Raw genomic sequence first — 21,892 nt, forward strand, 5'->3', positions numbered from 1 at the left:
GAGCACAGGTCAAAACTCTTTGCTCTTTGTGGGAAGGAGAGCCATGCTGCAAACAGCTTAGCAGGAGGAGCCCCTGCTTCATTTGTTACAGGGGATGGACGTTGTCTATGTACTGAAGTTCTCAAGAAAAGATAATACAGCTGAATGGTCAACTTTAGGCCCCAGTAAAGCCATTCCAGCTCCAACAAGTTTTTTCAGAGTAGCCACATTGCTTCTGACAGATTTTTGGTATTATGTATTTTTATACTGCTTATACTGAGACCCTTATCTGATGTTCCCATAATTCTTCATCTAGAAACACAAAGAAAGTCCCTAGGAGCTAAGATTTGAACATATGTAGAGCATAATGTTATTTTAAAAATCACCCAGTTCTAATTGGGTATCCAAAACAAACAGGTTTATGTATCTGATTTGTCTCTCGGCCTCCGTTCATTTCTTTTAACAGAGGGGCAGTTGCCCATCCATTCTCACTTGCCAACACAAGGTATTTGCTTGTGAGGCTTCAGGAATTAAAGGGATGAGCAACTCAGAAAGAAAGACATGGAGGCTAATAATTCTGTCTGGAGGGCTCATTCTTTAAGTGATGTGACCAGTGTCTCGGAAGTGACAGGGACAGAATCCAAATTTTCTAAGGTCCATTCAAGCGCATTAATTGTAAGGCTACCCTGAAATGAAACTGTGAGAACAGCCCTGCCTGTGACACGTTCGGGAAGTACGGAATCTATCTAAATTTCGACAGAAAAATTCCTGGCAATCAGTAAGTAGTACATGCAAGCAACAGTTCCTCCTCTATTCATCTCCATTACCACTGTGGGACAAATTTGAGTTTCCAAAGACATGATTATAAAAAATTCTCAACCAAAATAACTATTTCAATTTTGCAAAATAACTATTTTCAATTGGGCAAAACCAAATATTGGGCAATTGGGCAAAACCAAATATAAGATTTAATAATTTAAGATGTCGCTTTAAAACCTGCTTTTTAGTATTAATTGATACACACACAGCAGGAGTCATACCTTACTATATTTGCAAACACACAACATCATGTAAGAAGGGTTAAGCCTGTGAAGGTCCTGCTCAAAAACAAAGCACAGAAGAGACAAGCTATATCAAGTTTGGCCTTTTTGTTTAAGTACCTGAATACATTACTGAATTCTAGCAGTGCTAACAGTAAAGGAACACCCACTATTAGGCCTTGTAAACAAAGGTCTTCGGAAGCCTTTTGGAGTATATTCATTAATTACACAAAATCTCAAACCTCTGTATGCCTGGCTGCACTTCTGTGACTAAAGTTGCTAGATTTACCATCAAGTACTAAATACATCTGACTGTCAGACATGGGAAAAAAAAAATCCATGGCAGAAAATGTCTGATTGAACCTATATGATGCACTGTGACTTCTAGAAACGTGGACGGATAAGGAAGAGCCTCTACACTGTTGACATTTTTCTTTTTCCATTATCTCAAACATCTCCATTATCTCTATTCTGCAGTAGAAATTGCATACCTGCAATTACAATTACAACTAATTGATCTGCCATTTCCCATGTCATAATTAATGTCATGTTTTAATAGAGTTGTAATCATTCTATAATAATGCTTTTCATTCATCAGCTTCCCACACAGTATAAAAGAACAGTGCACAAAAGCAATGAACTTTTACGAGTCCCTTTCAAAAACATCCCAAAAGGAACATCCCAGTGCATTACAATGAACTTTTTAAATGTGTTTCTATATTCTTATCTGAGCTGCAATAAAATACAATGAAAAAAAAGACTTTTTACTCTGGCATTCCTCCTTCCCTGAACATCCATAGGTGAAAAATGAAATCAATGATTCAGTGACAAATACATTATGTTTCCTAAGGGGTTATTTAATGTACTCTTAGCAAGGATGGAAAATGATGGTTTCTGGAGAACAGATGGTAACAAGACAAAATATCAACAGACCACAGTTGTTGACTGCAATTTATGGAGTGTACAGATGTGTCAACTTAAATGCAGTGATTCTGAGGCCAATAAAAGTACTTCCTGATACCAACAGATTAATTTTTCATGACCACTGGTTACACAGCTATTACATTTTTAAAAACTAATCATTCATCTACAAAAGAAGCAACAATTTTGCTTGAAGATAATTATTATAAAGTGGAATGTTGTTCTTACTGGCACAAAATAAATAGACATGACAGGACTGGATACGAGTTTGTACATCTTCATTTCAGAATAAAATTTCCTGCTTTCTTCCATACAGAATATTCCAAAGACAGATGAATGTTAGCTGCCAGTCCAGATTTAAAGTAACAGTATGCAATAAGGAGATCCCACTTCTGAGCCAAATAAGAAGCATATTTACAAGTGGGCCATTTTTTGACCTTTAATTTAGCAAGATGAATAACAGTGCTTGTGAAGGTTGCAAGGGACTGGCAGTGCCTGAAGCTGCAGTCCCCCATTTATTATCCACTGCCACATGAACTACACAGTCTCTCCCATATGCTCTAGGACCAGAGATACATAACTCCACAAAGCCACAGATCGCAGAACCCTCATCAATGAATGAGTTGAGTTCTGGATCTGATCCTTGTAATTCCATTTCACTTTCATCTTGTCTTATATTTCAGCTTGGAGAAATATTTCACCCCTGGTCCTCTCCCTGTTAAGGGCTAACTCAAATTTTCCTAACGATTGGTTTTTTGCTTGTTAAGAATAAGAAAGAAAATGTTTCCAAATTCCCCCATTCTAACATTGAGATCAACTCTACAACAAGAATTTCACATTAATGAAACCACAAAATACCCCACTAGATAGACAGTGTTAAGTTAGCTACAAAAAGAAAATAAAAAAACTGTTTTAAACTATATCAAATTGCAAGATAGTCTTTCATGAGCTGAAATTTCAAATGACACTTAACTCAGCTGTCATATAGCCTTTGGAAAATAAACTGCAAAAGCATCTAGCCAGAGACTGAACAAGAAGGAAAGCCCTGGGAGTACAGCAGCATCAATAAGAAGGGGGAGTCAGACCGAAGTCAGACAGAACCATCCATTCCCCCTGCCCAAGTCATCATGGATGTGTATGAAAGCAGTGTACCCTCCTCCAGAAGCATAGCTGGGACACGCTGAAATCCCTTCCTTTCAACAGTGGAGCATGCACAAAGCAGGACCGAGGCAGACACTGAAGAGGAGCTGCAGAAATCACTTACACTAAAACTGAACAACATTTTGATTGCATTATCTTGGCTCCATACCAATCAACTGTTTAACCCCACCTACAGCATTCCTCATGTTTTAATCTCAGCTTCTTTTCATACCACCTTTCCAGCTTTCTTCTTTGTAGCTTCCTTCACCTTGTTACTTGGTACTCATAACTCAATTTCTTTTTTGACTTCTTAATTTTCTCATTCTTTTCCCAAGTATAATATAAATATTATGTTGAAATTTTGTCAAACATTTACAGTATTATTCCCTTGATTTTTCTATCCTTCCTATTGCTTATCTTTTCTATTTTGATCAGAACCTATTGAGAGCAGATTCTGCCACCACCTCCTCTGTTTTGTACTGCCTGTAGAGCAATAAGGTTCCATTCCAGTTGCCCTATAAGCACAATCATAATAAACATTATTAATAGCAACAGTGTATTCTCTACATCAGCAACCTGGCATCTCAGATTATGTACCTCCACAAAACACAGCAGTATGCACAAACTGAGGAGCTGACACCAATTTGGCCGATTCTTCTCCCTCATCGGTTTTATAGCTGTATAAACCCCACTTCAGTGGAGTTACTCCTGATTTAAAGTAATGCAAGCAAGAGGAGAAAGAGTTCTCTATTTCTGGCACACAAATGGAAGAACTCATAAAATGGAGCTCACAAATTCAAAGATGAGATAGTACAGAACAAGTTCCCTCTTAACAAAGCAAATTTGCACCCATTACTTTCTTCCTCAACTTCTTTAATGTTTCTGGACAGAGACATCTAGAAAATGAAGCCTTTTAAAGAGCAAGAAATGGTGGCACAAGTCACACTGTATTATGTAGCAATCTTAATACTTTGTAAGCTGTCTCACACATAATTTGTGAGATGTGTCAAAAGAGCAAGTTTCAATTCATACAATCAAGACATCAATAGCACTGGCTTGGAGTGAAATATTGTTTTGCTATGCAGAACTAAAGGGGAATCTCACCTACCTGAATCATATGCAAAATCCCTAGGTTCCTGTTTAATCATCAGAGGAGGGGGGAAATTTTGACTGGCTGCACTGCCAACCATAGCGTTGTGTTCATAAACTGGATCGTGGTACTCCTGCTTAAAACCTTGAGGCGGGAAAGGGATGTTTGGTTCAGACATCTGGCGCTGATATATTGGACGTCCTTCCCTTGGCATTGCAGGCAAAGGTGGGAAAGAATTGCAAGGTTCAGAGAGCTGGCGGCGAAATCTAGAACACAAATCAGAGAGGTCATGTAAAGGACTCCAGCTACGTTCCATTTCCCAAAGATCTTCAGAAGTCGCTATTAGTGGCTGTATCACTTTCTCAAAAACCAACATTTTGCTTATGATCATGCCAAGTGCTCCCATCAGGGTCACTGTCTCTGTACAACAGCGGCAAGCAAAGAAACAAAAATCCCACCTATTAATACCAGCTCTAAGACCTGTCCCCACCACAGGTCATCTTTGCTTTCAATATCTTTGCTTTCAATATCTTCCCTCAACAGAAGAGGCAAACAGGAAATGCACCAGCTCCAAAACAGTAGAAAGACTGACATTCTACCACAGTGACATGAAGGAGGTGTAGAGTTCTCTGCTCTTTCACAAACGTTAGCAACATCTTGCTCCTACTCTAATATACTCTTACCCATCTTACTGTTACACAGAAATCATTCTGACCACAATAAACACATTTTTTATAGAGTATTGTCTGCTCTAACATTTGGAAACATTCCAGAGTAAAAGTCCACTGTTCTGGGGTGGTGTCATGAGAGATCGATTCACAAGGATGGCACTGTACTCCAGCTGTAACAGGAAGGGAATGTCAGCACCCCCGTTAAAGGAGAGGGTGCAAATTTTTGCTACAACAATTAATTACCCTCCAGCTTTAACTTTTCCCCTTGGTTATTTCTACATGAAAGTTGTAATCTGTACAAGCCACACTGCCATTTGGTATTCCCAAATGCTCTTCAGTAGGCAAAAAAGAAGAGAATTTCAAATTATCTTGTTTTACATGAAATGCTACTCTCAAGAGCCTATGCTTGTTTTCTCTTCCATAAAACGTACCTAACTGAACTAAAAGGCCTGAATGTAATTACTTGGACATCTGCAGGTACAGAATCATACAGAAGAATACCAGGATGCTTTTATTCCACTGGACCCTGATGAATTGCACGATATCTTCCAGTTATCTCCTGCAGATTACCACAGTAGTAATCACCACACCAGTAATATTGAGTCCACACTAACCAACAGCAAATGCAATGCTCTTGCAATACAAACTGCTTACCAGTCCTGTTATCACTTATTACAAACAAGACACTTAAAAAATATCCCAAAAAACTTGTGCCTTTCTTTGGAAGCTTCTTTTCACACTGTCACAGAAAAGAAAAATGGAGACCCAATCATTCCTGAGCTTCCTGTACTTCGGGTCTGAACCAGCTTTGATTCACGCAAGCAAAAGACTTTCTTTTGGAGAAAACTGTGTGAGTGAAGTACAATGCAGGAATTTGATTGCACGAGCAATAAAACCCTTGACTATCAACTCATAGGTAGTACATATTTCTACAACAATTTAAACTCTATTACCATCTGTCATAATACTGCTGTAACTTATTCTGACAAATATTTACTATCACAGCTTAATTATAAATACTGTGGAAACTACAGAGATAGAAACTATTACCATGCAGTAGTGGAGACAAAATGAATTTTTCCAATGCTGCTGTAAATACTATAATTTTTGCGGTAGAAAGAGTACTGTGCTGTAACATTGGGGTTTGCAATTCCACCTACACCTGCAGAAAATAAACTTAGAAACTCAAATGTATTATGAAACAGTTAGGCTGACTGGCACTGCATTCATTTCCTTTTTTTCCTTTTTTCATTAGCCAAAAAAAGAAGCAGAAATTATCATTAAGAACTGTCAAGGAGTGAATCAGAAAATTGCAACTTGAAGATAAAATAAGAAACAGGCTCACTCACAAAGCCTCAAAGGAAGTTAATAATACTTGTTGTACTGGAAGCTTTGTATGGAATCAAGCCATTTGTTTATACAAGTGGATTTGTTTCCTGTTGGTACTTGTTAGGACCACTTATCGTTCATATACTCATGCCCTGTATGAAGATGTATGGGCTGTATGTACTAGATATTAATGCTATCCTGTGCCACCAATGCATGCTCCAAAAACACTGTGCCTTGAGTTATAGATGCTTATATGAACTCACATAGGCAGGTCATTTGTTTAAGTGACATTTTCTGAATACAGTCATTGTAGTAGTATCTCACCTTGTAAATCACAAAAATTTGAATTTCACAAAAATATGAAGTACATGTGTGCTTCATACACAAGATTCAAAATAAACAAGAAAATGGAAAAAAAATATCTCCCACTACAATTCCATCTTTCTTTAAAAATGGAGAAAAATGAGATGATTTTTTTTCTTCCTTGAGTCAGCTATTTTGGACTTTACTAGAACACATAATGTTCTATAATAGAAGGGAAGCATTAGTGCAAAATGCCCTAAAGAACATGGATATCAGAGATGGGGAGGGAGCAGAAATTATGTAAAGAGCCTACAAAGCTTGCACAAAGCAAGGGTTGTGGGTACAGAAACTATATTAGGATGTATGCAAATGTCTATAAATACTGAAGTTAGGGTTGACATACCGGTTCAGTTCTTTACAAGCAGCTTTATGACAAAATATTTCTTTTCATCTGAAAAATCTTACTACTGTTCTCTGCACATCAGCCATTTAGCTTCAGCTGATTTCAGTCTCCTGGCAGCTTGACTTTGGTGTATGTACAGGAACACATTTATCCACCCTCCTGTAATCTAATCCACTGCCTGCCTTCACTGGGGGCCTTTGTGGCTAGACCACAGTCCACAGCTGGGGAGGAGATGGGGACTATGGCAGGTGAAGGGGCCAATTCAGTGTTTCTTGATGGCCAGAAGGGCTTGTAGAGAACCTTGGTGGTATTTAAAGCTATCTCAGCAGAGGACAAAACAGCAATATTAACGTTAGCAACCTCCTTCAAAAGTGATCTGCACAAATCCCTGGAGATAACAGCCCTTATTAGAGCAGAAACATGCAAATCACACTCCCAACAACTGTTTTTCTTTTCAGGTCTTTCTTAATTTGATAATGGTTAAGAGGTAAAACAAGTTTCTGAACATATATCTCTTTACACACCATTGGAATTTTAAATGTTCCAGGGTAATCAAAACTCAGCATACAAAAACAGGTTCATGCAATAAAGGCTGGAGTAAACAGAATTCCACAAACAAGTGCTTGGGCTGAAAAAACAGGGGAATCCACTGAACATATCTGTTGCAAAACTGAGCTAAGACAGTTGTCTGGGGATTTCTAACATATCAAAACAAAACAGGGTGACTTAAGGACAGTATAAGCTTTAATTCTAGTCTCTAACTCTTGTGGCTTTTACTCAGACTAATGTTATTTAAGCACGGTTTATGTTGGCATCTTTTTTTGAAACACTACATTACAGAAGGGCTTGGAAAAACGATCCACCCTCCTAAAGAATATTCTGAAGCAGGAACACTGCAACATAGCCACTTATCCCTTAGATAGGTGAACTGCTTAGCAAGAGGCCAGATATTTATAGCTAGGAACATGCTTGCTAGTGACTTCATCACCTTGAAGGGCTTTCTAGCCTCAAGTGAATCACAGAGCTAGAGAAGAGCTCAGGTTGGAACCTTGAAAAAACATTGTGTCCAGCCTTTCGTGGGAAAGGGAGCCTAGATGAGATTATCCAGCATACTGTAATCACCCTCACAAGACAGAACCAACATGTAATTTAAATTCCGTCCTGCCAATATGAACTCATACACTAGTGCACCAAGCTGGGTGCCAGCCTTTCATGAACACACACATTTCTGACACTACCAACCTTGCTGGTTTCCACCCTTGATCCCCCAGCCTAAAAGGGAAGAGCTGTGGGCAGGAAGCCAGTATTACCCTATATAAGAGCCACAACTGAACACCTTCCCATGTTTTGTGTTTTACCTGTGATCCATGGGGAAGCTGTTGTCTGGAATGGACTGGGATGGAGGGAGGTGGGCAGGGAAGACGCGGTCAGGTTTCGGGGTCTGGGCGGAGTTTGGGGAGGCATGGTGCAGCGGCGACACGGGAGTGCTGGATGGCGTCGGTGGGTTGGAGGGCCTCATTCCCACTTGTGGTTTCTGATCATAGGCACTATTAGTAAAGCAAGGGAAAAGCAAGGTAGGTTATTTTTTCCAAAGAAAGAAGAAAAAGCAAAACTGTAGCATCTACATCCAGAAAAAAATCACCACAAGTGCCCCATTTAGAAGCTTTTGATTATAGTTAACTTATGAACCAGTTTTGGGCAGAAGAATTCTCAACTTTACACTAGGAAGAGCAATGAAGAAGTCATGTTAGAGGCAAGTGATTTGGCACAGCATTTGCTTCTCTGAGACACAGAAATGTATTTTTAAAGGACTCAGTCTTACAGTCACATTCTAACAGGAGGTATACAAAATACATAAAAGTAGAAGCACCTGGACTAGAGCACAAAGAGCTGACAGTGCCTGTCAAGGCTCTTTTTCTTTTGCACAAACCACAAAGTGAGACAGTAAAACAATACAGCCAGAGGGAAGTGATCTGACCCAGAAAAACAATGGTATGCTGGCTTAGCTACCCATACTAGGATGTCAGCAGCCTCTCCTGACAGGTTTTTTTACCCCTTTCTCTCTCAAACTGCTGGTCCTACAAATACATAGATGCTATTTTCAGGGGTTTCTCACATCAGGAAAGGACTTGAGAACACTTTGATCATCCCTGTTTCTAACCAGGAGAAATGCAGACATTAGGAATAGTAAGCACAAGCTTGTACGCTTTTCTACATCAGCTCCCTTAGCACCCATCAAATCCATCAACAGATTCATTTGATTTTTGAAACCAAAATCACTCCTTATAACTGGCAAAAGTGCCAGTCTTTTCCTTTTTTTACCCCATTCATATCCAAAAAGTTAAATGCTATAATGCTTTAAGTGCTAACAGTTTTCATACTACATTGATGAGAATCAAAGCTAGATGAAAGATTCTAAAATAGACTGAAATGTCAATAAGAAATCTTTCACGGCTGACACTAAAGGAAGGAGTGACATGTAAATGCAACCAAAAGAAAGTCAATAAGGAATGAAGAGGTATCAAGCCCCTCCACCACCCACAAATAAATAAAGCTTTTATTATCTATGCCTATAAAAGAAGACAACTTACTTTTGAATGCAACTAATGAAACACTGTTTTAAAAGGTAATCACCCAGGAATATACACATACAACATCTTCACAATTTGTCAAATACCTAATGTGTTGCTCAGACCTGCCAATCCCTTGCCTTTTACACAGATCTCTCTTTCCTAATGCACATAATGCATTTTGAAATGCAGCTCACAGAAAACAAGATATTCCTTTCTTCTATTTCATGCTTGTGCCCTGGGTTTTTAAACTCTGGCTAGCTCCCATGGAGGAGGAATGGAGGATGTGCATTTTGATGAAAAACACTGCTTTAAAATTATTATGTAAGTGTTTGACACAACTGTAAACAAATCCATCAGTGTTCATCAGCTAAATGCATTATCTCATCAGTCTGTTATCTGCTGAAGAGGTAACTTTTCTAAGATCTCTATTATGGTTTTATTACTCTTTCGTCAGTCCTCATTTAAGCCAGCAGTTCTCACTGCAAATATGCTCCTAATTACTTTACCTGACATTGTACAGGCACTTTTCCCCATAACTGAACTTGAATGGTTGCTCTTGACTGCAAGCGGAGCCAAGTTCCGAACATGGGCTATGGGGTTCCTTCTTGATTTTCACAGGGAGACCATGAAAAGCCACTGGAAAGAGAAGGAGAATGCAATTAAAACCCAAGTACAATATCAACAATTAGCTTTCCCAAGTAAGCTCGACACTGCTAATTAAACACATGATTAATTAAACAATTGTAATAATAAAAACAATATAGGAAATAAACATTTCAAATATTTCTTTGAGTGTCAACTGAAAAATAGACACCAGAGATCCTTCACATTGGCTATTATCACTTCTATTGTTTAATAGCATGATGGCCAGCATCCCATCTCATTAGCAGGAAAATAACAGCCCACTTATATTTGGCTTAACTACTGTAAATGTTGTCAGAGGCAAAATACTTCCCAGGCACCAAATGTTTCTAAGTAATATCAGAGGTTGCTTTTAGCTATAAATGCAATAGTAGTCCACTTCAAAGAGTGTCACACAAACGACTCCAAAACAAATTTAAGATATATCAGCCTCAAGTGTATGATCAGTAATGTTTCTGTCCCACAGAATGCTTGAAAATTTGCAGTGAAACCCCTTGGAACTGGATTATTATATGCACTTTTAATTATAAATAACATCATTAAAAAATCAGAATAAATGGTTTAAGTAATTTTTCTTAAAAATAAGACAAAATCCTGGCCTGACGAAATTCAATAGTAGATGTGATATAGACACAAGCAAAAAAACAAAGTCATATTTTTTAAAAGCTAAAAAAACCCCAGAGGGGGTGTGACAGAAATGCAGCATTAATTAGAAGCACAAGGTGGTCTGTACTAAGGGAAAGGCCAAAGGTAAAGGCAAGGTTAACCAGCAAATTAGTTTACACCAGACAACTTTCCTTATTTCATATCCAATCTTAACCAAAATTAAAGCAGAAGAAAATTCAAAGTTCACCTGACACTGGCAGACCTAAGTAAGTGGCTAGGAGGACAAAGGACTAAAAGACAGTCATGTAACAGCTTGAAAACACACCTTTCAAGTTTTAAATAAAATGAGGTTGTTAATGCATTTTTGAACTCCAAGATGCCTAGAATTCAGAGATAATTTTATCACTTTGATGTTGTCACCAAAACACCATAGTATGAACATCACATTCCAGCCTGACATAGACACTTGTATCTCCACAAACATCCATGTACATGCAGCAGTTCCTGTTAGGGAATCTCAGCAAAAAGCCAGGCTATCATTATATACCATCAAGTAGCATCTTACCCCTTGTCTTGCACCTGAACTTGGGAAAGAAGATTTGTTACACACTACATATCTTCTGATACTAATGCATCTGCATACACATGCCAGGGCTCAGTGGGGAGATAAATGAAATGCTGTCTAAGAAGTGAGCATCAGAACACTAAACTCTGGCATCTGTGAGCAAGATCTGGATTCCAGACTTTTGCATTGGCTTTTCTCATGGTTAGGCAATGTTCAGAGAACTCTTTCACAAATAGATCCTCTCATACCCTATTACATGACACCTTCTACTACTGCCTTTCAGTTGAGTCATCTGCAACATAACACTATTCAATTTTGACACGTATTTTCACAAAACTCACAAGAGTTAGCAGAAAACTCCTATTCAGCTATTATATTTTGTGGACAATACCACAAAAAGTTATGTGGAAAGATTAGAGAAGCAGACAATGAAACATATAGAAATGCATATGCACAGCACAAGAGCTTAGAAAACAGAGATGGAAAATGTGAACATCACAAAAAGAAAATAATTCTTCCTGAATAAAACTGTCTGAACTTGCACTAAAAAAAAGCCCACATGGACTTCCTGAAAAATGATTCTCAAACTTAATAACATGGCAAAATGCAGCTCAATCAGTTTTCCAAAGCAATCACAAAGCAGGCTGATATCCAGTAGTTTGTTTCAGGATGCTTCTAGTGAACTTTTACTGCTGACTGTCCTTTGTACGTCTGGTCAAATAATGCATGCCTATACATTTAATGTATATGATGGGCCCCACAAGTCTGGGACGCTGGCTCCAAAGCTAAGGTAGGCAATCTCTTTAACTTGAATCAAAAAAGAAAACACAACTGCAACAAGACTCTTTTAAAGCCAGTATCACATATTTGCACAAAGGCCACATGCTGCTTTTTTTTTTTTTTTTTTTTTTTTTTTTTTTTTTTTTTTTTTTTTTTTTTTACTTTGCTACTTCCTTGGAGTTAATCTGTTATGAAAAATTACTTCCCTTATTTATTTTTAAATAACGGGAGTACAGAGACTCCCACACTGCAGCCCTGTGCGGAGAACTGGCTGGGTATTTCATCACAGCGCTGAGAGCCTGAACGTCTGCTAACAGGCAGTTTTCCAGCTCACTGGCACAGGCACAAGTGAAAGCAGCACATTCATTTTGTGCAATTTGCTTTACCTTCCCACATGGAGTTGGTGCATGTAAAAGGCTGTTAAGTACTAAATTATTCCTTATCAAATCACCATCATCTGGAGTCATGATCAACACTAATTAAATTACTTTCACTGAACACGGCTCCAGCCTGCTGCCTCAACTGCGAGGTACATTTTATTTTGCTTACTGTACAGTCCTAGCAAGGTACAGGGCACACTGCTAGAAGGCATCTCTGCTGTAGTTTTAATTAAAGTTTACCTCACCTTCCTACCAGCTTTATAAGCTAGGGTAAAGTGTATCAAATCAAGTAGGTTAACACCTTCACTTCATTTAGAGAAAGCATTACAGACCAAAGTGATTTTATATTAGATCTTTATCTTAACTACAGCCAGAAAGATAATGTAGCTGTAAAATTTAAAGCCTTCCTCGGGCAGTCCCCTGACACAGTCACCATGCTAAGCTTTATCTGTAACTCCACTTTTAGAGGTAGAAAGGAAAAAAGATAGGCTGATAAAAATACTTACTGCTTTTTGGGGGCTTTCTTGAAGGCTACTTGCCCTTTCAGGACATGTCTTAAGTGTGGCTGAAGATGACAGACTTATTTTAACTATACAATTTCAAACATTCAAAGCAGTTTTCATACCATCACTGAAACCCTTTGCCCGTCACTTCTGATTTTAGTGTGACTCTCATTCTATAGTGCACCTATTAAAAGAATTTAAACATACACTCTTTTGCTAAACCGGGTTTTATATTATGTTCTCAATCTTCTTTCTTTTGAGGAGAGCAGGGTTGCTTATTTATACAATCTAATTTTAGTGCAGCATACCAGCTACCAACACATTCATATTAACAAAATGACATTTTAAACAACCATCTCCTTACCACTTCTTTCTTCCTGATGGTAAATTCATTTTACTTAACCCCAGAACAAGAGTCTCAACCCTATTAAAGTAAGGGGCTCTCTGCCTTAATAATGGTCTTATTAAACAGTGACCAAGGGCCAAGATTTCATCCCCAGTGATTACTTACAGATAACTACCTCCGAACTTGAAAGGCAAACAATCCTACAACGTGTATTTAGATGGATGCCTTCAACACCTCCTCTCAACTACCACGCAAAGTCAGGCTTATCGGTATCAGAAACAGACCCTTGCCCCACAGACCCTGTCTGGAGCATCTCCAAAGCCAACACACAGATATAAGGCAAGCATGACTGCTGCCATATATTGCAAATTGATGAAGGTATAATAAATTACTGTATGCATATTCTCTGTGCATAAATATGTCTATTTATATCTGCAGAGTAAAAGGGCTTGCATATTATACATAATGTGCTGCTGTACAGAACTAGATTTTATACAAAGCCATAATGATTTCACCACAAAGTAAACTCACATGTAACATGCAAAAACATGGGGTGGAAACTGCCATCCATCCTTCAGAAGTGCTGTTCTACTTTGCTATCTGTCAACAGCCTAATCCCTGAACATTTTGTTCATAATAACACCCAAAGAATGAAGAACCGCACCACTCAAATGAAGAACAATTTTATTAAGAACTCTGAAGCCAAAGGAGGAATTGGTTTGTCTCAGAGGAGTCTGATATGTACACTTTCTAGCCTGAGAAACAGGAAGTGTACCACCTCTGTACAAACAGAACTGAATCTACTTCTTTTGAGAAAGCCCTAAAATGCACTGCATTAAGCAATGGCTTAAAATATTTTTCAATTCAAGAGGTGACTATTCAAGATGAAGAGGAAATTAGGAATATGTTATATGCAATGGCAAGTCATTTCTCCTTTGAACAAAAAGTAACATTTTAACTTTCAAACTTCAGATTCCTGTCCAGAACACATGATAAAATCTTATTTCTGAGGAAGAATGGTTTTAAACATACTTTAAAAAGCCACAAAATATAACTGGTAATTCAGTGATGTTGGCTAATGGCAGGCAATGCTTACTCTACTGACCAAAGAGACAAAGATGTCCTATCCACACTTATGGGTCAGGAACATTTACTATAGGGTATAAAATCAATTGATAGCAGCTGATTTTGTACCACACTTGCTCCTGATAGTGAACTCTGATGTCTCTTAATAATACTATATTCACACGTATTACATTTGAGGTTTTTGAGTACCTGAAGAGAAAAGAAAGAAACAGTAAGTCATGGCCTAAACATGCTGTTTCTGAGCTGTTTTTCAAATTTATGCTCTCAAATCATTCTCTAAACCCAATTCTGTAAATAAACTCACTAATTTTTATCATTAATTAAGGCAAAATGGTTAATATGCAATGTAAGTTTTGAGAGATTTCTAGGGGACTTGACTCAACAGCAAGATGAAAAGACAGAAGTCATAAAAATACTTAAGTTGATACCACTGCAACTCCAGGTACTAGACTGACTGAGGTGAACCAAGATAATACTTGGTAAAATTTCAAATGCAAGAAGGAAAGGCCCCTGTACTGATAAAGGCAACACTGTCACACTCTAAATCTATCTCTCGATACATACAGCAATGCAGCAGGCACTTCAGATACATCAGAGTCTCTCCAAGATTCTTTTCCAGTACATTTACTTCTGCCAAGCCCTCCCCTTCCCCCAACACACAAAAATCCATTACTAAAGGGTCTAATCTCAGCTATCAGCACAGAGTGCCTTTTATGGAGCCATTAAACCATTTCTCTTGTTTACAGTGCCTGAAGAAAGATGTGAATTATGTCTGTGACAAAACAGGCGATAACATTTCTAAACTGCTATCAAAATGCAAACTGAAACACACTTAAGGACAGGGACCCTAATTCATGTTTTTGCCATTTTCCTCGCTCACTATAACTTAACAGCACTCACCTGATGATTCAAACAAACTGTTTATGCTATAAGTACAACAGGTAGGCATTAGTAAAAAAAAAATCTGCTTTTAAACAGTTTGTTGAACAGTTCGTCAAAGAGCATAAAATGCTAGTTATGTCTTAGGTGTTAGTAGTGACCTAGCTGCTCTTATCAGAAAACATTTTTAAAAAATCCAAGCACAACACTGTGGGTTCACGAGTCCTGAAATGCCTTATTTTTGCAACAGTCACCTTAACATTTGAATCATACATTCAGTATAGGTATTTGCTTACCTTAAGCAATGAACTATGAAACTTAATACTTTCTCTATAGCTTTCTAGGTGGGAATGCCAGGCTTTATATATATTTTCCAAAGAGGTTTCAAAAGTGTGCATTCAACTCATGAAACAACAGCCTTCTGCATTCTGGAAGGCATGTATTGATTATTTATTTCTAGATCATTATGACTTGAGCTTTAGACCTTTGTAGACAGCTGCATTCTGAATTTCAACAATAAGAATCAGATTAAAGACGTCAGGATGCCAAAGCAGTGTGCTCTTTCAATTTCATTTTACTATATATTTTGATGATAAGTTTGACTGGTAACTTTGAGATGCTCAGGAGTGATCAGAAGCAGGAATTTGATATAGCTGACCATTCATTCATACTCCAGAGGTTATTGTGGTGCTGCTAGATGAGGTATGCAGCCAGAGAACCTGAAATAAAAATATCATGTAGGAGAGGTGACAGATGAAGAGAGCTGGGAGAGTAAAGGCTGGTAATCAAGAATTGCCATCTAAACTGTTCCAATGATTTTGAATAAAAAGCCTGTAAAACCTAAGACTGCCATAGCTGAAGATAGAAGTGACTTTAAGCATGGACGACTGAGGCAAGATCTGCAGTTGTTTTCACCCTACGTGATCTCTTGCAAAAAAAATGTTTTGTTTCTGACCACTGCAAGAGCTGCAGAAATGAGCAAGACTTGAAGGCTGTGAACTGATTTAAAAGTGGTTGAAGAGATTACATCTACACAGACTCCACTAGGTTCTTCAACCATTTATCTATCAAAGTCACCTCTATCAGATCTTAGCTGAGCTCCAGTCAACTGGATTTCATTTAGGTCCTGCTCTCTGCCAGATATTGGAAGAAGTTGGTGACAAATTGGATATCTGACACACAGATATGCATCATCACTGTGGTTTCAGAGACTATCCTGGCAGTTTATAGAAAAGCTGAACATAGACAAGAGACCAGAACTTTCACTACCTTACAAATGAAAGCTGCTAGCAACGGAAGGGAGGGTGGGGATGGGAGTAATCTATGCATTCCCGTCAAGTATCTTTTTGAAGAAATACATGATCTTGATATTATTCTCCATTTTACAGTTGCATCTAGAAAACTAGAACTCCTTCAAGATCCAGAATTTTGACCTAAAGAGAGCTGGGCTCCATCTAGACTCACCAAGTAGTGACTGCTCACCTGAAACAGGCTGCATATATGTTTGGGTATTGTTGTGTGCACACAGAGTCAAATGAAAGTAAGCATACTGAATATGTAAGCATGTCTCTGCAATGATACATTACATATGGCCAAAATATGTGTAATACTGTGATAAAGAGCAGAAAGATTTTTTCCTTTTCAAATTGATATGTATAACTGGGGAGAAAATGGGTAAGTAGCAAGCAGAAAAAAGTAAAAACTTGTAAATGTGTGAAAAAGCATTCAATAAAAAGCTAGTTCTTATGTGGTAACCTGACTCTAAGTCCAGAAAAGAAAATCTCTGGACAGCCTTTAACACAGAGAATGCTCTGCCACCCCTTGTCTCAGTGCTCTTTCCCAGAAAGTGGGACTTCATCACTGGGCAGCACTTGGCAAAGCCGTTATATATGATTCCATCAATTCAGTCTTCGCCTTGGCTTCAGATCAGATCCTTCCAGCCCCTACTAGCTCAAAAGATAGAAACAGCATGGGACCTCATTTTTTGGAAGCTAGTTCTGAACGATGAGCCCAAGCACCAGCTTTCAAAGCCAACTGGCAAGAATAGAATACGTGGGCAAGATGGATCTATTTGAGAACCTTGTTTAACAAAAAGAAAATACCAGCTTTGAAGTAATCTGTCACCTTTACTGGAAAATATGCAACTACAAATGCACTTTAATAACAGTTAGAACTCATGCTGCAAAACGAAGCAAATTGCTTATTTTCTCTTCCAAACTAAAGCCTACAATATTGTACATGTCAATTAATGGTCTACTTGAATTGCATGAACGCTATGCAATGGTATAGCCTTTACATCCTTAGGGGGTGGGAAAGGATGTGGGGGGAAGGTAAAGAATAAAAGACAGCCCAAAATTGTGGGATTTTTTCCTCAAAGCCTACATGGAATGTTCTCAGATGACATGGTATGAGAATAGAAAACAAATTTATTTTGAATTTGACTTAGGAAAAAGTAGCAAGTAGGTGAAAACAAACTGCAGCACAAGCTGGAATTTATTTTTGTTTACAAACAAGGAGTTGCAGGATGGAAAATAACAGCCCATTTACCTACAATTGATATTGGAAAATTCTGGACATTAAGATCTACAGTAATGCATCCATCTTAGCCAGCACTGTTTGCTAAAATAACTTGCTCTTGCTTTGGAGTCAGGTTTTTTCTTTGCTAATTTTTTAAGCAAAAAGCATTACAGATTAATGACTAAAAGACAAAAAGAATGCATTGATGAAACTCAATTCTAAATTAATTGAATCACATGTTCATCTCTAGATTATGTTAATTCTCTATATTCAACATAATTTTCCCTGTCCTGACTATGATCTGGCATTAATATGAAGTCTTTGAGATTAGCACCCGAGGCCAAAAAAAGTGTTGAAATAGAAAACAGAGAAGAGTTCACTGCACCTACAGGGCACCAAGTCTGCATCAGTATCCATCAGGCAGATTTATACAAGGGCATTTATACTCAGGGAAAAGGTGACCAACAAAACATCACTAAAATGCAGGCATATGCCATTTCCCTGCAGGACACCTTATGTGACAATTAAACATTATGGTCCTGCCCCTGTTCAGCAAAAAAATTCTTCTAGGACCTTCTTCACAAAGGAAAGTAAGTGTCATTCTTTAACTGGAATTTTCTACAGCTTGTGTGCTAAGACACTAAAACATTCTGCCAGTGTAGCTATTTCTGGGCAGCTAACCCAAGACCCTCTTGCCATGACAGATGCAGCCTCCCCTGAGAGGTGGAGGGGTTCCCAGTTAGTGTGGGAGAGGAAGCACAATATTAGAGGTTGTACGCATTCCACTTAATAATTGGTTCACCTCTATAAATCCTCACTTTTAGTGCAAGATATCCCTGATTTGCTTATCTGTGGAGATGCAATTTCTGAAATGCTCATTAGTTACTGAGGGTACACCTGCAGCCTTCTGACACTGGAAGTCCTGAAGGCACCACTGAGATAATTCAGATATTTGTAGCCACTTTGCTTCTCATTTCAAAGGATCATGTCAGTCAAAAACTTCATAGTATATTCACTGAGTATATTCAGTATAACAACAAGTAAAAAGCCCACCCAAAAGGGTAAGCCACTAGACTGGGGGGGTACGGGGAGTAACTTGCAGTAAATATCAATAAAAGATAACCTACTCACTAAAATGCAAAGGTAGACCAATTCCAAGGCAAACTTTTCCAGAGGCTTCTAGTAAATACCTAGGTAAGGCACTATAGGTCCTTTGTCATAAACTGACAGTGTATTTGGGCAGCTGCTACCTGGCTGAACTGCCACACAGTATTAGAAAACTGTCTCTACTCTTCTACCCTCAAGCATGGAACATTTTGGCACAATTGTGGTTAGTTGATCCCTCTTTGCCTCTATCCCCAAAAGATTTTCACTTTCCCGTTAAGAATTGTCTGCAAAGTATTTTCAGGCAGCAGGAGCTGCAGTTACCGAGACAGTTTCTCAACCTCCAAAAGAAGCAATCCCACAGAAATGCTGTCACAGGCACTGTTTTATTCCAATTTATGTCCCCTTCCTGAGGTGCTCTCCTTCCTTTCCAGACAATTTACCTGTCCAGCTGTAGGAGACTCACAGCTGCAGGCAGTCGAGTGGAAAGTGCTGCCAGAGGGTCTCTGCCTCCTAGCAGGTACCTCTAGGGTAAAAGTGAACCTGCTGACTAATACCAGGGGCACCGGATTACTGGGAAGAATACAAGGAAATTTGCAGAACATTGGCGGGAGGGAGAAGGGAAGGATTAAGCTAGGAGGAGTGAACTGGCTCACTTTGATGTCTGAGGAGAGCAGGTGAGGCAGGACCAGGAGCTCTCCCTGCCCCCAAAATAAACAGAAGCTTAAGGCTCTCTGGAGGAGGAAGTGGTAACCTAATAAAATTCAACCAGCTGGGTTCTGTAGCAATTGAACTAAAACACGTGGATAGCTGAAGATGATTATAGGGAGGGAAAAAAAAAATTTCAAAGAATTTTTAATCCCTCTACATTGCATCTGCTACCTCCACATCCACACAGAGAAACAGGGCTGCTCTTCACCTGCATTTGCTTTGTTAAAATCCAGGGAGGAGATCGGGGCACTTGTTCCTACAGCTACTGATAATGTATCTGGCTCCAAAGGCTCCCAGGCACGGTGCAAAAAGAGGCAATCCACCTTTAGAGCTTCTGCTAAAGAGGAAGTTCTTAATGTAAAATCAAGCCTGGGAGAAAACTTAAATTGTATTCCTACCTGGGAATTATCAATAAAGTTAAATGCAAAGAGAAGAGCTGGCCACTATATCAGGGTCTGTGTGCTTTTCTGAGGACAGGATCTCCATTTGCAGCAATTTTCAAAATTTAATTTAAATTGTGAGAGGTAATGGCTAAGCATTGCGTAGTTTCCATTACTAAAATACCCAATAATATCCCAGCATTTTACACATACACACACATGCACACTTTCCACTTCAGGTAACTATGCAGTTTGACATATCAGGTCTGGATTTAAATAGTTTTATAGAAACAAAATTATGAAGAAAACTCTGGAAACTATAACAAGCATTTTTACCAAACATAACAATAAACTGTAAAATTAACAATTTTGTATTTTCTATTTATTGTTTTAAAGGTATCATCACCTTGATATTTAGGAAAGATGCCCACAGCAGAAAACAAACAGGAACTGATTCTGCCTCATCTCACCTCTTAAGGAAAAGTTTCAAGTTACATCAGTATAATTGTTATCTTTGTTGTTCTTTTCTGATGTATTCATGCAAAGAGCTAACAGCCATCTATAAATGTGAGGGTCACTGATCTTGTTCTTGCAGCTGGACAAAATGTGAAAGAAACTGGATTTAATTGTTGGTTCTGCCATAATCCAAACAACCAGTGTCAGAAGATTGATTCTAGTTAGAAGTAGCTCAGCCTCAGGAGCTATAACCAATGCGTCAGTTTGTGTCCCTATAAAAACAGGAATATCCTCATAATACAAGAGCATCCTAATAAAAGATTATCCTTAAGGATAATCATGCTTGTCAGATAGCTACTCAAGTATATGCAAAAGTAAGAGAAAACAATAAATAATGAAATGGACTCCACACTGAGTGCTCTCTAGCATGAATTAAAGAACTAATTTAAAAGATTATTTACAATTTGTTTTTATTTTAGTGGCTCTCAATGTTAGGCACTAAAACTGAACAAAACTGCATTTTGAGATTATTTTTAATTCAATTTTGCCTTTAACAATAAGTATATATTCATAAAACAACACAAAGTCAGGGTAGTTAATGGGATGTTTGTTTACATCATGTGGAGAAAGGGACTGTCACCACTCTAAATACATGTGCCCTCCATGCTTCAATGTTCAATTTTCACAAATGTTCACCAGTAATAACTCTAACAGATCGCTTTTACAAATCATTCAAGCAAGGCTGGAATCTAATTCTCTATTTCACTACTGCAAAACCTGCAGTCTCCAGTGGAAAAGGTGCGGGCCGCTGAAATAAGTCAACAGTAAAATTCAGCTCACAATTTTTATCACTGATTCAACAGGGAAACAAAGAAGCCATTGTCAGAAGTGGTTACGTCTGGGAACATAAAGTCAAGACTATATTTAAGTGGGCCGATTTTCAAAGACTCTTAGCAAAGTGCTCTTTCTGGAGCCAGTGGAAGCTTGACCACCTGCAACCAGGTGCTCGTGTTCAGCACGGATATTTAAGGCTTCTGCTGCTACTTAAAGCATTCCTAATGTATGTGAGACTCGCTGAACATACATTACTAATACACTTGCTGATGCTTTCTGAAGCCAAGCATTCCTAAAGTTTTATGATTATTTTATAAGTGCATACAATCAGTTAGACTGACAATTACATGTTGTATTTCCTATACGCATGTATACATATATATATATATTCACACACACACACTGACTATATAGACTTGTATTAATCTAGCTCCCAAATTCTAATGCAAAATGCTTAAAACTTTTTGGCTTTACAGAATACTGACAGTTTAAAAAGTCCTTGCTGTCTCCATTTCTCGTATTGCTTTGGCCGTGTGAAATGTTTTAACAGATTGTTAAGTAAGGAAACATTGCATTCAGTTACAGCATGAAGACAGAGTATTAAAAAATAATTAAACTGTTTATCTTTTCTAGGTATACATTGTAAGCAGAAAG

At 38.2% G+C, this 21,892-nt stretch overlaps 1 protein-coding gene across 3 annotated transcripts in view; it reads right to left on the minus strand.

The window, feature by feature from the left end:
• ETV1 (ETS variant transcription factor 1) overlaps nucleotides 1-21,892 on the minus strand; it is a 66,259-nt gene that overhangs the window by 22,490 nt on the left and 21,877 nt on the right. For all 3 annotated transcript variants that reach the window (XM_058030326.1, XM_058030335.1, XM_058030344.1), the window contains 3 exons: nucleotides 9,956-10,085; nucleotides 8,235-8,423; nucleotides 4,189-4,436 (listed from right to left, as the gene is read on the minus strand). In XM_058030326.1, the coding sequence (XP_057886309.1) occupies nucleotides 4,189-4,436; nucleotides 8,235-8,423; nucleotides 9,956-10,085 (567 nt within the window). The remainder of the gene's footprint in view (nucleotides 1-4,188; nucleotides 4,437-8,234; nucleotides 8,424-9,955; nucleotides 10,086-21,892) is intronic.

Source organism: Melospiza georgiana, chromosome 1 (assembly GCF_028018845.1).
Source record: "Melospiza georgiana isolate bMelGeo1 chromosome 1, bMelGeo1.pri, whole genome shotgun sequence".
NCBI classification, from domain to species: Eukaryota; Metazoa; Chordata; class Aves; order Passeriformes; family Passerellidae; genus Melospiza; species Melospiza georgiana.